Source organism: Peromyscus leucopus, chromosome 1 (genome assembly GCF_004664715.2).
Source record: "Peromyscus leucopus breed LL Stock chromosome 1, UCI_PerLeu_2.1, whole genome shotgun sequence".
Taxonomy (NCBI): domain Eukaryota; kingdom Metazoa; phylum Chordata; class Mammalia; order Rodentia; family Cricetidae; genus Peromyscus; species Peromyscus leucopus.
The window spans coordinates 186,303,082-186,316,738 of NC_051063.1; the positions used below are offsets into that span (position 1 = coordinate 186,303,082).

General features: G+C 42.2%; 2 protein-coding genes across 6 annotated transcripts in view; both read right to left on the reverse strand.

Annotated features, from left to right (window-relative positions):
- On the reverse strand, window positions 1–2,499 carry LOC119087307 (leukocyte immunoglobulin-like receptor subfamily A member 5). Its single transcript, XM_037202199.1, has 4 exons — window positions 1,040–2,499; window positions 847–882; window positions 376–663; window positions 1–83 (listed from the first exon to the last, which is right to left on the reverse strand). Exons 1-4 carry the CDS (start codon window positions 1,071–1,073, stop codon window positions 34–36), a joined length of 408 nt encoding a protein of 135 aa, XP_037058094.1. The 5' UTR covers window positions 1,074–2,499; the 3' UTR covers window positions 1–33.
- Window positions 1–12,046, reverse strand: part of LOC114686725 (leukocyte immunoglobulin-like receptor subfamily A member 5) — a 305,493-nt gene extending 293,447 nt beyond the window's left edge. Inside the window, exons 1-6 of one of the 5 annotated variants that reach the window (XM_028861393.2) lie at window positions 11,924–12,044; window positions 11,719–11,754; window positions 11,261–11,545; window positions 10,828–11,133; window positions 8,740–8,790; window positions 7,994–8,589 (exon numbers count right to left, since the gene is read on the reverse strand). In XM_028861393.2, coding sequence (XP_028717226.1) covers window positions 8,513–8,589; window positions 8,740–8,790; window positions 10,828–11,133; window positions 11,261–11,545; window positions 11,719–11,754; window positions 11,924–11,957 — 789 coding nt within the window. In that variant the 5' untranslated portion in view covers window positions 11,958–12,044 and the 3' untranslated portion in view covers window positions 7,994–8,512. Of the gene's footprint in view, window positions 1–7,993; window positions 8,604–8,739; window positions 8,870–10,827; window positions 11,134–11,260; window positions 11,546–11,718; window positions 11,755–11,923 lie in introns of those variants that run through there. The other 4 variants (XM_028861392.2, XR_003733609.2, XR_003733610.2 and 1 more) reach the window with 4 other exon arrangements.
- Between the last annotated feature and the right edge of the window lie 1,611 nt (window positions 12,047–13,657).

Below are 13,657 nucleotides of genomic sequence, written 5' to 3' on the forward strand. Positions count from 1 at the left end.
GACACACATTGAAGGGTCACATTTCTCCTGCAGTCACCACTGGCTGGGAATGGCTGACAGGGTCACACTGCTGTTGTGAACTCCTAAGGAGAAGAGGTGCAAGAAACATACATGAATGTGTAATGTGTTTAAACAGACCTTCAGATCAACTCATCATAACAACAAACAGTTCCCAGATCCACTTCCTGACAACTATCTGACCACACACAAAGGCCTCTATTTATTAATTTCAGTAATGTTTGCCGTATCCTCATATCCCCATATGACCCATATGAGAAGCATTTTTCCCTCTTCACATATTTAAAAAGGGGACCCTGCTGTGAACATACTCCTTTCCTCAAGGCAGATGCTGGGGTTGTAGAGGGGTCCTCTCACCTGTCACCACCAGCTCCAGGTAGTCACTGTGTACTGCTTTGCCATTGGGGCTTTTATATTCACACCAATATTGGCCTGCATTGTTCCACTCAACTGACAAGATAAGGAATTTGGCCGAGTTCTCAGTTTCTATTATAAGGGTTGTTGGTGGCAAGCACTCTGGACTTCCTTCTTTGCAGAGATGATATTCCTTGACCTCTAAGGGCCCTTGACAGACGAATGTCACCTGGTTTCCAGTGGTGATCACATTTCTTGGATCTGCTCTAAGTGTAGGTTTAGAGAAGACCCCTGCAAGAAAATTGATAGGTGGCTCCTCAGAACTCTCCCTCAGATACAAACTGCCAGACACAAGACCTCTTCAGGCACCCCCAGCATCACCCCACACCTCCTGTTCTCTCTCTACTCTGTTCAAGAGTGACCATTAGTCTCCACAAAGGTTATCCAATTTGGTACAGATGAGAAGACACTTACCTGCCAGTGCAGGGATACTGAGGACCAGACACAGCCCTGAAAGAGAATCACCTGTTTTTACACAGAAATATGAGCAGGCCCTCCACTTCCCAATGCCATCTAAGCTGCTGAGACTTCCTGATGGGCCAAGTCATGGCTGTGAGGTGGATTCCCTTTCAGACAAGAATTCTCCCTCCCCATTTTAGAATCTCACCAACATACAGCAGGACCGTGAGAAAGATGGTCATGGCATCTTCCAGTTGTCACAAGTTTGCAGATAGCTGGTCTCTTTGCCAAACGGAAAGAAACCAAGCTGATGTTCTATGCAGGGTGTCTTCTCCTTCCTGTCATGAGGATGTAATACTAGCAACCCGGAAGAAGAGGAACTACTCTTTCCAGGCACCTGACTCTTACTTCCCCAGTGCTGTGGTGGGTTGGGCTACAGGATATGTGACTTGTCTCTTCCTGGTTCTTTAGTTTTTGCTTTTGTTTCTGAGACAGAATCTCTTGAATCTCATGCAGGTCTCAGACTCATCCTCCTCAGCTTCCTGGTGGCTGGGATTACAAGTCCAAGTCTGATTGTGGTCTTTTCCTGCAGAACATCTCCATTGTTACAATCCACTTCTGTCTGAATGTTTGAAGTCACCATGAATAAGGACTTAAAATGAAATAAACCTGGTGTCTTCATGAGCCAGGGGTTCATGAGGGGGCTCACTGCTCTCAGAGTTTCTTCTTGGTTCTCCATCACTCAATCAGCCAGATCAACCTCATTACAAGTTTCTTACCCTGCCCAGGAGAAGCTTTGGAGATACTGTATGAACTTTTTCTGAGGATATATGATCAATGCCTACTCACCCCAGATGAGACACCAATGACAGAAACAAAGAAAAGACTCCACACAAATCTAGCTGATGAACCAATGAGTAATATTGAGGTTCCTTAGAAGCACGTAGAAGCACGTGGTCAATCTGCTTAGATTTTTTTTTGGTGTGTTTATTGAGATGGGGTCTTACTATTAGCTCTGGCCATGCTGAAACTCACTATGTAGAACAGATGAGATCCAGCAACCAGTCTCACACTCAGTTTTTGAGAAGAGTGTGCTTCACTATGCCCAGCAATATTGGGAACTTTTCAGTGGTTGTATCCCTGAAAAAAGCTTTGCCTGCAACTTTTAACTGCCTATAGTTCTGATGGAAAAGGAGCCTCAGGAGCCTCTACACCATGAAGGAATACTGATGGGCTCAATATTGTGCAGGTCACCTATGTGTAATCAGAGCTACAGAGACTTCAATAGGACAAGAATATTGCCATGCCTGGAGAGCAGTGTTCTACAAAAGGTAAGATGCAGATTGGTCCTGCTGGAAGGATACAGACCAGAAGGGGCAGACTAAGCACCTGATCCTTCAGTTCTCCTGGGTGAATATGGAGGAGACTTGCAGGGAGACAGAGAAGAAAATACAGTATTCTCATGGTTCTTGATTTGATGCTATTTTGCTCAACAATCTGCTATACATGTGTTACCCTTTTCTTACCAGCATACATGAGAAACAACCTCTCAGCTGTCTTACCTGTTTGGTGTTCCTATTTCATTGTTCAGAATCCTTCTGGTATTTGTAAAGGCTGTTTTTTGTTTGTTTTTTTTGTTTGTTTGTTTGTTTTGTTTTTTGTTTTTTTAGTTTTTTGAGACAGGGTTTCTCTGTATAGCTTTGGCACCTTTCCTGGAACTCACTCTGTAGACCAGGCTGGCCTCGAACTCACAGAGATCCACCTGCCTCTGCCTCCCAAGTGCTGGGATTAAAGGTGTACGCCACCACTGCCCGGCTAAAGCTCATTTTGATTTAATGCCTGTTCATCCACAAACGTCCACCCCAACTTAGATGTTGATAGCATCTCAACTATGCGTGTCAGCCTAATTCCAATTGTCTAACATCAGCATCATTTTCAACATATTCATGGGTTTATGAGTGTTTCTGACCTGAAGGTTCAAAGACTGGTTATCTTTTAGACTGTATTTTACTGTAGTTGTGATTCAAGGTGGTTTGGGTCATGTAAATGTTATGATTAAAGGGCCCCTGTCTGCTCTACTGTTTTGCACATGGTTCGTTCACTAGGTCTGACTGTAAAGATCATGAAACCCATGAGCTGAAAAACAGAACTGAAAACTGAAGTTCCCCAAATGCAGAAGGTTACATGCTTAAGAAAGGAGGCTAACAACTGTGCAGTCCCTGGACCTACCCTTGTGCAGGAAGAATTCCTCCTTGGTGGTGTGTGGTAGGATCAGGGCTGCAAGAGAGTGTTGGTACCTGTGTATGCCCTGTGCTCTGTCCAAAAATAGATCCTGGAATAGTTCATCTTACAGCCTTATGGCCCCAGTGAAACTAAAATAGATTAATTCATATTTTTATCCACAGGCAAGTTGCTTCATGTGTAGGTGTCAGTATTGGTTTGAAAGTCACACTGTATCCACCCCTGCCAGAAAGAGCTGCCAGTAGCCCAGGCATTTACTCAAAAGTATTATCTCTGGGCTGGAGAGATGGCTCAGAGGTTAAGAGCACCGGCTGCTCTTCCAGAGGTCCTGAGTTCAATTCCCAGCACCCACATGGTGACTCACAACCATCTATAATGAGATCTGGTGACTTCGTCTGGCCTGCAGGCATACATGCAGACAGAACACTGTATAAATAATAAATAGATAAATCTTTTTTTTAAATTAATGCACATAATTTTTTAAAAAGCATTATCTCCATCACTAATTCTACTAAGTGATCATGAAAATACCAGTCTTAAGCTTCATTTTCACATTCAATAAGTATCAATTGGCTTTCTCCTTCTGTAACTTGACAATTGATACTTTTTCATTATAAAGAAATCTGGTTAACTTAGCTGATAATTTTGGAAGATATAAGTCGAATATAAATCAATCTGTTCATCCTTTGATGAGAATGCTGTTTGCTGTATCACTAAATGCTAGAGGAACTAAAAGGAAATGTCCAGGTACAAAAAGAAAAAAAACCATATTGTGGGCATTGAATTGTGTACCAATATACTCCAGTAAGATTTTGTCAAGATCCCAGGGAAATACAGTAGTAACTTTAAAGGTTGGTACTCATATGTATAGGAGTTTCTTGACTTAGGCATGGCCTTAGAGGTCTTTCCACCACACACACCCACATTTAAAATCCAGACTTCAGCACGTGAACCTTAACAGGGAAGCCTGTTGTATGAAACTATTCCTGGGGGCTGTGAACAAACATCTATTCATGCTAGATAGAGAACATATGATAGATGAAAGTGAGGGGAACATCAAAGTAAGGAGTTGTTTACGGGAATAAAAATAACTAAAAGGCAGCTGAATCACTAAATAAAATGCCAGAATGGGTGACAACTCACAAAAACTAGAATCCTGGAGTACCCTGAGCAACCTGTAGGTTGCTCGACAGGTTACAGAGTATCCTTTCCAGGTAGCACAGCCAGGGGACAGCAACAGGAACATCTCAAGACAGAATTTTTTCGAGTTGATAGAAGAAGTAATAGTGGGGAAGTAAGAGCTAAAGGAGACCACACTCTTTCTGGGTTGACTAAGGATCGTTACAAGACAGAAGATCACAGGAGAAGGAGGTTTCTGGAAATGTTGACAAGATCTAGCAGACACAATGAAGGAAGCTCACTCCCATTATGGCCTGGGTTGTGCTTTAGTTTCCTGTAATTTTGTTTATCTGACTTCCGCATTGCTAGAAAAGTCTTCCCCTCCTTATTGCCCTTCTTCATCTAAACCTCACCAATTCTTCCTCCTAAATCCTTCTCTCCTGAGCACAGCTCCTCATCTGGCACTGCAGATTCTGTCTCAACATTCCAGGCACTGATGCTTACTGCAGGAATGTCACTAGCTTCCATTTAAGACAATACAACACTTAAAATTTATAAACCACAGCAGAAGATAAACTCTTTGATCCTGTCCTAGGGTAGGATTATGTTAATGCCCTTTCTTGCTGGGCTACTGTAGGAATCTACCAGTCTGATGAACTGGAGGAGTTTTAAAATCTGGGTTTCAATTCTCAAAGTAAGAAACAGTCAATAAAGTGGGTTAAGAAAACTAAGGATCAATGAAAAATCTGTACAGAAACATCATAATTTATAATCTAACTAAAAATAGGATTTAAAAAGAGTTGTAATAGGAGCACCCAACATAGATGGGTAATGCCCAGAAGCAACAGGTTATTAAACAAAATTTCAGAGCCAGGTATTTCTGAGTCAGAGGTGTCATTCAAGGAGAACCCAGAAGCATCCACCATAAGAACACAGGGTATTATAATAAATGAAGACTCCAGGGGAATAGGAAGAAGCAGAGTGCTAGAGAGGTCCCCAGAAATCCACAAAGATGACTCCACTATAGACTACTGGCAATGGTCGAGAGGGTGCCTGAGCTGACCTACTCTGGTGATTGCATGGCCAAACACCCTAACTGTCATGATAGACTCTCATCCAGTGACTGATGGAAGCAGATGCAGAGATCCACAGCCAAGCTCCAGGCAGAGATCCAGGAGCCCAATCGGCGAGAGAGAGAAGGGATTATATATGAGTAAGAGATATTGAAACCATGATTGGTAAAAGTACAGGGACAACTAGCCAAACTAGTGGAAACACATGAACTGTGAACCAGTAGCTGAGGAGCCCCCATGGTACTGGACTAGGCCCTCTGGATAAGTGAGACAGCTGTTTAGTGTGAACTGTTTAGGAGACTCCCAGGCAGTGAGACCAGGACCTGTCCTTGGTGCATGAGCCAGATTTTTGGAAGCTAGTGCCTATGCTGAGACACTTTGCTCAGCTTTGGTGCAGGGAGAAGGGCCTTGGACCTGCCTCAACTTAATGTACCAGGCTCTGCTGACTCCCCAAGGGAGATCTTGCCTTGCAGGAGATGGGAATGGGGGATCGGATGGGCAGGGAGACTGGGGGTGGAGGAGGAAGGACAGGGGAATCCGTGGCTGATATGAAAAACAAATAGAAAATCTCTTAACTAAAAAAAAAAAGAGGGGCTGGAGAGATGGCTTAGAGGTTAAAAGCACCGACTGCTCTTCAGAGGTCTGAGTTCAATTCCAGCACCACATGGTGCTCACAACCATCTGTAATGAGATCTGACACCCTTCTGTATACATAATAAATAAATAAATCTTTAAAAAAAAAAAAGAATACAGGGTATTGTAATCAATTTTGGTTTCCCATAAATAATTAGACCCAATTGATGAAGATATCATAAACTTTGGGTGTGTAATATGAAGAAATCAAGCTGAAAATGGCCTGAAATTTTCCTCCTTTTCACTAGCTTCATAATCTGGAATGTGCTATGTAGGCTTCTAAGGGAGGAAAGTCACCAATGTTTCTACCTAGCAATGAAGCCTATGTCCTATATACCTGCCAGAAAGGCTCCATCTGCCCACTTGTACATGACTGTTAAGGGAAGAGCTAACTGCTTTCTTTGGCACATGATGTGTGTTCGACAGGAGAGCATCCATGCATGGTACTATAAAAAATGGGTAAAAATTCACTTCAGGACACATTATAGGCCCTAGAGACATATCTGCTTCTCTTATTTGGCTAAATGCACATGGTGCCAAACTGCCTTAGTTATATTTATATGAAGAGATTAGTAGCAGTCTCAGTGTTAATCACCCATTTCTGTATACACTCGGTAACAGTCAACTGAAGCACAAACTAGAAGTGTGTCGAAGCATGACAATAAGTGACTGTGGGGTGCTCTGACCTAATCAGCACATCTACATCCTCCTCTCAGTGGTTCAGGGAACATGGAAGAAGAAAGGGGAGGGATGAAGAGCAGTGCTGTGAAATACCATCTCCTGAACAGAATGTCAGATCATACTGATGAACTCTAATTATGGTTACCACACAAGACTGACCTAAGCCCGAGTTGTCAATATGTGAACATTGTTAAAGGAAGGGATCACGAGGCCTCTCTCCGTTACTTTTCCTGCTACTATGATAAAATACTTAGGGACGAGGAAGAAACTTAAAACGATAAAGGTTTTTTATAGCTCACAGCTCCAGGATAAAGAAGAGAAACCAAGGCAACAGAAACTGGAAGCAGCCAGAAGCGTTATATCCACATACAAGATGCAGAGAAGGATGAATGAACACAGGTGGGTGCTCGGTTCGCTTTCTTCATTTTATGCACACCAGTACCAACTTGTCCCAAAAATATTCCCAAGCACAGTTAAAATGGGACTTTCCACGTTAATCACGTTAATCAAGACAATACCTCAGAAACATGTCAAGAGACTTAGGAGCCATGAAGGACTGTTGGAGGTCTATCCATGCTCTCTATACCTCTGTGCTGAATTGATCAGCTAAGTCTTCATGCTTACCATCTCCTTCTTTACAGTGTCCTGGTTTTTTCCCCATTGGGCTTTGTGTCTTCAGAGCCCCAAGTTCTCACTATGGGTTTCACACAATTAACAAGATCAAGGGACCGTGAAAATGGCGTGTTCACACTTGACGTTAACAAAACAGCTAGGCTGCATAGGGTCACCTTTTCATGGATCTCAAATATTCCAATAATCAATTGAGGACTAAACAAATATCCTATGTTGTGAGAATGTAAATATATATCATAGTTTGGTGGTGTCCAGCCTTCTCACACAGAACCAGTCAGGGAGTGCAAAGGTCCATGTCTGCTATAATCGCCGCCTCTGGTTGTTTCCAGCATGGAACAGGCTGACCTTGGTATGGAGGAATAAGCTGGGACTTCAAGGTGCCAATGCAAAGGTTTATACACAACAAACAACAAACATCCCAGACCAGGACTTGTTTAACAAAATGATATTTTGAAAACAGTACCAACTGCATCCAACCAGATAGTCACTTTAAACACTAGACAGCAACTTTTTTATAAATTATCAGACTCTCACAATGAGTTTGTGATGAATACATAATGGTTTGAAAGTATAGATTTTTTAGGAGCATCATTTTTTTTGAGACAGGGTTTCTCAGTGTAGCTTTGTGCCTTTCCTGGGACTCACTTGGTAGCCCAGGCTGGCCTTGAACTCACAGAGATCTGCCTGTCTCTGCCTCCCGAGTGCTGGGATTAAAGGTGTGCGCCACCACGGCCCAGCCCAGGAGCATCATTTATATTCAGTTATTTTTTCATTCTAGAATCTGACTTGTGCTCATTCTTTTATTGATGTTGTACTGAGGCAAATTCCTTGTTCATAGTAACAACATCCAGAAAAAGCAGATGCTTGTAATGCAAAATAGGGAATGTGGTAATTTATAATAAAGGAAAGTATGACAAGAGACTGGGGGAAAGCAGAAGATACACAGAGGAAAAGACTCAAACCTGCTGGGACAACATGTTCCCCATATCATAGACTGAAAAGGAAGGAAGGAAAACCTTCAAAGTCCACTGGAAGGTAGAGGATAAGAGCCTTAATGTTGTGGTAGAAGAGCTCTCCACACCAACATTTAGGTCTTTTCCTGCACCAAAAATATGTTTGACTCCTGGATCTTTTCTCACAAGTGATTCCCAATATTAAACATTGAATTCTATGTTAAAAAAAAAAAACACCAGAGACCCTCAAATTTGTTTCCTGGATGTAGACACCATGTATGGCCTGTTGCTATCTCTCTTCTTCACTTCTAGGGTGCAGTCAAGGTTCTTCTCTGGCTGCGGCAAGCTTCAAACAGCAAAATACCAAGAAGTATGAGGATCAAGCCAGACATGCCCATCCGGATGAGGTTCTCCACTGTGTGATCCTGGAGTGGCGAGACTAGAAATTGTTGACAAAATATCAGGACAAATGAAAGCCACCATAAGATAACTGGATTTCTACTCTGAGAGGCCCCCTCCTCAGTATAGAATTTGACCTTCTGTGTCATGCCCAAACCAGAATTTTCCTTACTCACCTGTCAGGGCTTCTGACATGTTTTGTGGTTGTTTGGTGGTCTCAGGTGCTCCTGAGAAACAAAGACATGTTGGATGTGTGAAGTGCTCAAGAGAACTGATTCTTTTTGTCCAATTTCATCTTCTTATTTCCTAGAAATGCATATTAATCTCATCACACAACATCATGGAAATCTGAGTTGAAGCCTAACTGTGCTGTATGAGGCTTCCTCCAGGTCTTTGGCTTGATTTCTTCAACCTGACTATGCTCTGAGTTCAGAACTTCTGGCTTAGGCCCCTCTTTGGAATAGAGTTTATCTGATTCCAGAGAGCTGAGATGGAAAAGTGTGGTCTCCCAGTTCGGAATAAGTGAGCCTTCCTGTGCTTTCAGTTCAGCCTGGGTATAGAATACTGGAAGCTAATTTCCCTGGAGATTGGTTTGTAACTAGTCACCAGCTGGAAACCCAAGGTCCAACCCAAAACTCTTGTTCTCAGGGACACATGAATACCTGGTGCACAAAATAGTGACAGTCTGGGGTTCTCTACCTACAGTCACCCCAAGCAGTTCCAAGGATGCTTCTGTTTAACATCTCACTCTCTAGTCATTAAGTTGTTAATGACACAAATGATACAACCACGAAGACATAAAAATATGCTCACTGTGTACATGAATGTAGATGCATTCTAATAAAGAGCAAACCTAAAAAATCAAATAATAGGCCAATAATAAGCATGTAAAAATGCATTATTTGTCACAATGCCTGGAGAGGCTATGGATTCTAGAAGAGAAACCGATACTGCCATGTTCCTAAATCAATATGATTTCTAACTGCACTCTAAACACTAATCTTTATACCCACAGCAAGTAAAGCTCTCACCCCTCATAAAAGAAGTTTCTATTGCCACAGATGGGGATGATTATAGAGATCCACAACTTGTCAAAAAAAGAATAAGTGACCTTAATGTGCCTAGTCCAAATGGATACTTCTATAACCTAAACTGTATATATAAAATAAAGAAACATTGAGGAAGTGATGTAAAAAGTTTATAAGAGCCAAGTGAACAAGATTCCTGCTACACAATAGAGTCTTCTAGACATGACATGGAAGCTACAACCATGAAATATCAAAAATATGTGTGTCTAAAGAAGACCTACATAATGACCACAGGACTCCATAGTCACTTGCTCCCTTGCACATCATGGGACCAGAGCAAACTAACCAGACCAGATAGAAATTGGTGAATAAAAAGAAGTGGAGACAAGCCACATGGTGAATCTATGACATCTTCAGATAAAATTGTTTGAAGACAAAGGAAGAAAATGGAAGAATCCAAAGAAACTCAAGCTAGGACGTGGGCTGTTCATATATGTGTATGTGTGTCTGCATGTGTGGTGTGTAACAATAATAATAATAATAACAATAAAAATGAAAGTCAGAGATCAAATTTGAGAGGAAATAAAAGAAACACAGAGTGAGATAATGAATAAAATGGGTAGAAATTATTTAAATACAACACTAATATATGAAATCATCTAAAAGGTTAAATATATATAATCATACAATATTATAGATAGATTTCTGTAATTATAAATACATATGAACACAAATAAAATTATACATCTATATGTGTAAGTTATATGCTGCCATGCAATTTCAAATATATTTATTTGAAGGAAAAAATTCTTTGTGCAGGAAAATTGTAAAAAAACTGGGTGCAACTGGAGTTCAATATATTAAACCAAATAAATGAGATGCAGAAAGATTCATGTCATGTTTTCTCTCACATGAGGATCTGAATTTATAGCTACATAAAATCACATATAATGAATATAACATACACCTATCATATACATATCTACTCATTTATTATATGATAATATGGGGATCACCGAGTTGATCCCAGAATAGCAGAAGGAACACTGGAGTCACATGAAGACCCATCTATCTTCTAGACATTCCATGTTTCACTCTCACTGCCCTCCATCCCTTAGTTTCTGTATCTTGGGTCCTTTTGTCTTCATGCTCTGTGTCAACGGGATTGAGAGCCCTGGATCTCCTAGATCCTTTTCAGATGCAATATCTTTCAATAGACAAGCGGGGATCCCTTACCTGACACCAGGAACTCCAGAGGGTCACTGGGTTCTGACCAAACCTGGGGTTTACTCAGGTAATAGCCATAGCATCTGAATGTCCTCTGCTGTCTGGAGGTCACAGGCCCCACAGAGAACAGTGCCCGGAAACTGCCATTAGAGTATATGTACTGTGAGTCTAGGGTCCAAGAGAACTTCTGTGGTTCCTCCTTAGTCAGAGCAAACCTATCATACCCAAGCTGGGAGACGCACTGAAGGGTCACATTCCCTCCTAATCTCACCACTGGACTAGGCAGGGCTGACAGACTAGGTTTTCTGTAGAATCCTAGGAAAAAAGAGAGCATCCTGTTAAATGAACCAGCACCTCTTGATTTGCCTTCTCACACATCCCAGAGGGAAGATTCTTTCCTAAGGAGAGAACCTTGGAATGGAGACCCTGGGTTTTCACTTACCTGTCACCATCAAGTCTAGAAAGTCACTGCGCTCTGACCAGCCAACCTGGGTCTTATAGTAACAGCGGTATCTCCCTGCATGGATCTCATGAATAGATGGGAAGAAGAACTTGGCCTTATTTCCAGGCTCCAGAGGGGTCTGTGTTTGCCAGGGATCTGGACTGCCCTCTTTATAGAGATAGTATTCCTGGGCGCTTGAGGTCCCCTCACATGAGATGGTCACTTGCATGCCCCTGGTCATCACAGAGCCTGGTTGAGCTCTGAGTGTGGGCTTGCCAATAGCTTCTGCAAGGAAATCAACAGCTTTATCCCAAGACATTGGCCTTCTAATCTCATCCCTCAGCCCCAAGAATCTCTGAGTATAACCCAAGCGTAGTCCACAACTATTGTTCTTTATCCCTCCTGCCCAGGGTTGGCTTCTGGTCCACAGGAGAAGAAATCACCTGACCCACACTCACCTACTGGTACATGGGTCATGGAGAACAGGATCAGCCCTGGAAGAGAATACTCTCTGTGAGCTTTGCCCTCCAAATCAGAGTAGATCCTCCCCTCCCCACAGGTTCCTGCTCCCCTTGGGTTTCCTGACAGCCCAGGGTTTAGCTATGAGGCATGTTCCCCGCTACCACCTAATCACAGTATCCCTTTCCACAATTTATATCTCACCAAGATAGAACAGGGCTATGAAGGCAATAGTCATGGCATCTCCTTCCAGTGGCTAAAATGGTGATTAGCAGGGCCAGAGAGTCTGGTCATATGGACAAGCAGTACAAGGTGTGGCCTTGGGAGGACAAATATTCCTCATCACATGATGGCTATTTCTTCATCTCCACAGGAAAGGGAAGTAGCCTCACAGGCGACTGGCTCCCATTTCTCCAGCAGTATATCTTGTGTTAGTTTCAGATTCTCTTTAGTACTTTTTTTTTCTCATTTTTCTTTCCTGAGAAATTTTCTACTCACTCCACATACTATCCACAGAGATGATGTCTACCCCAACCTCACCTATGACTGTCATATCCTCATCACACTGAGACCAGAAAATAGCAGCAAATAGACCTGGCAGCTTCATGGTTCCCATGAAGGTTAGTCTGGCTGAAGGCTCACTCTTTCCCCACTCAGTGCCTCCTCGCTGGATTTCCTTCACTCTTCAGCCTATCCATTTACACAGCTTTAAGGGATGTCTACTTTGGCCAGTCATCTCCCTATCCCTAGAGATGCTTTGGAAGATTGATGCTGCCAGGAAGACACAAAGCAGCAGAGATACTCTGAACACCTGACTGCAATCTCACATGGAGCTCCATCTCAGAGATGAGCCTAGGGAGTTTCAAAGATAGTGGGTGGAAACATGACTGTTTTCCCACTTCTTGCAATTCTGGACTAAATAATTTCTGAAGTTCCTTCCTTCTAAAATGTTTTTATTGTTTATTTTCATGCTTTGTCTAGGTGTACGCAGTGCCCATAGATACCAGAAAGAAGTGTTCTAGAAATGAAGTTGCAGTTATGAACCACAGTGCAAGTGCTGGGACTTGACCCAGGTCCCCTAGAAGAACAGCCAGTACTCTAAAGATTGAGTGGTCTCTCCAGCGTCTCTATCTGTCTCTTAACACCTGCATTCTGTCATTGTTTGGGATCACAAGCATGTGCCACCATGCCTAACTTGAGCTTCTTTTTATTGCCACATGCCCCTTGTCTCTAAACAATTTTATCGGAAGATATTGCTGAATCACCATGTGGTTTGTCTCCACTTCCTGTTGTCCACTGGTTGCTGTGTGATCTGTGATGCCAGGATGGGGGGTGGAGCAAATGACAGATGTCAAGATATTGGAGCAAAGAAAACCCTTAAGGGAAGTTTTCAAGCACTCAAGAGGTGTAAAAAGAGGGGTTCTAGTGACCTTTTTTCAGGAATTCTAGAGGCAAATGAAGTCTTGACTCATCCTATTTTAGAGTCAAGGGTAAACATAAAATAATTGCAGTGATTCAGATAGCACCCTTATACACAAACAATGGAGAACGTTGAAGTGCTTAGATGAAACTTCCTTAAGCGAAGGTTGAAAGGTCAGAAGACAGAGTTTGTTGTGTAGGCCTAATATATTTCCCTTTTCCCCAAGCCTTGGCAAACAACTCTCATTTTAAATTGGCATTATGATGTAGAGCACACTAATTGATCATTTCTCCTGAAGTCCAAAACATAAAGAAATCTCACTCTGTTACAACAATGCATCAATTTCTTCTCTTTCATGGGGTTATAAACATCATCACAACAATTTTCCAGTACATCCCTGAGGACTTACTAACTAAAGTAGAGTTCAGGTTATCCATTCTCACAGAACTCTGAAATAAATCAGACATCACAATACACTAAATAACTGAAAGGACTGTTCGAACTGAACTGAACTGAAC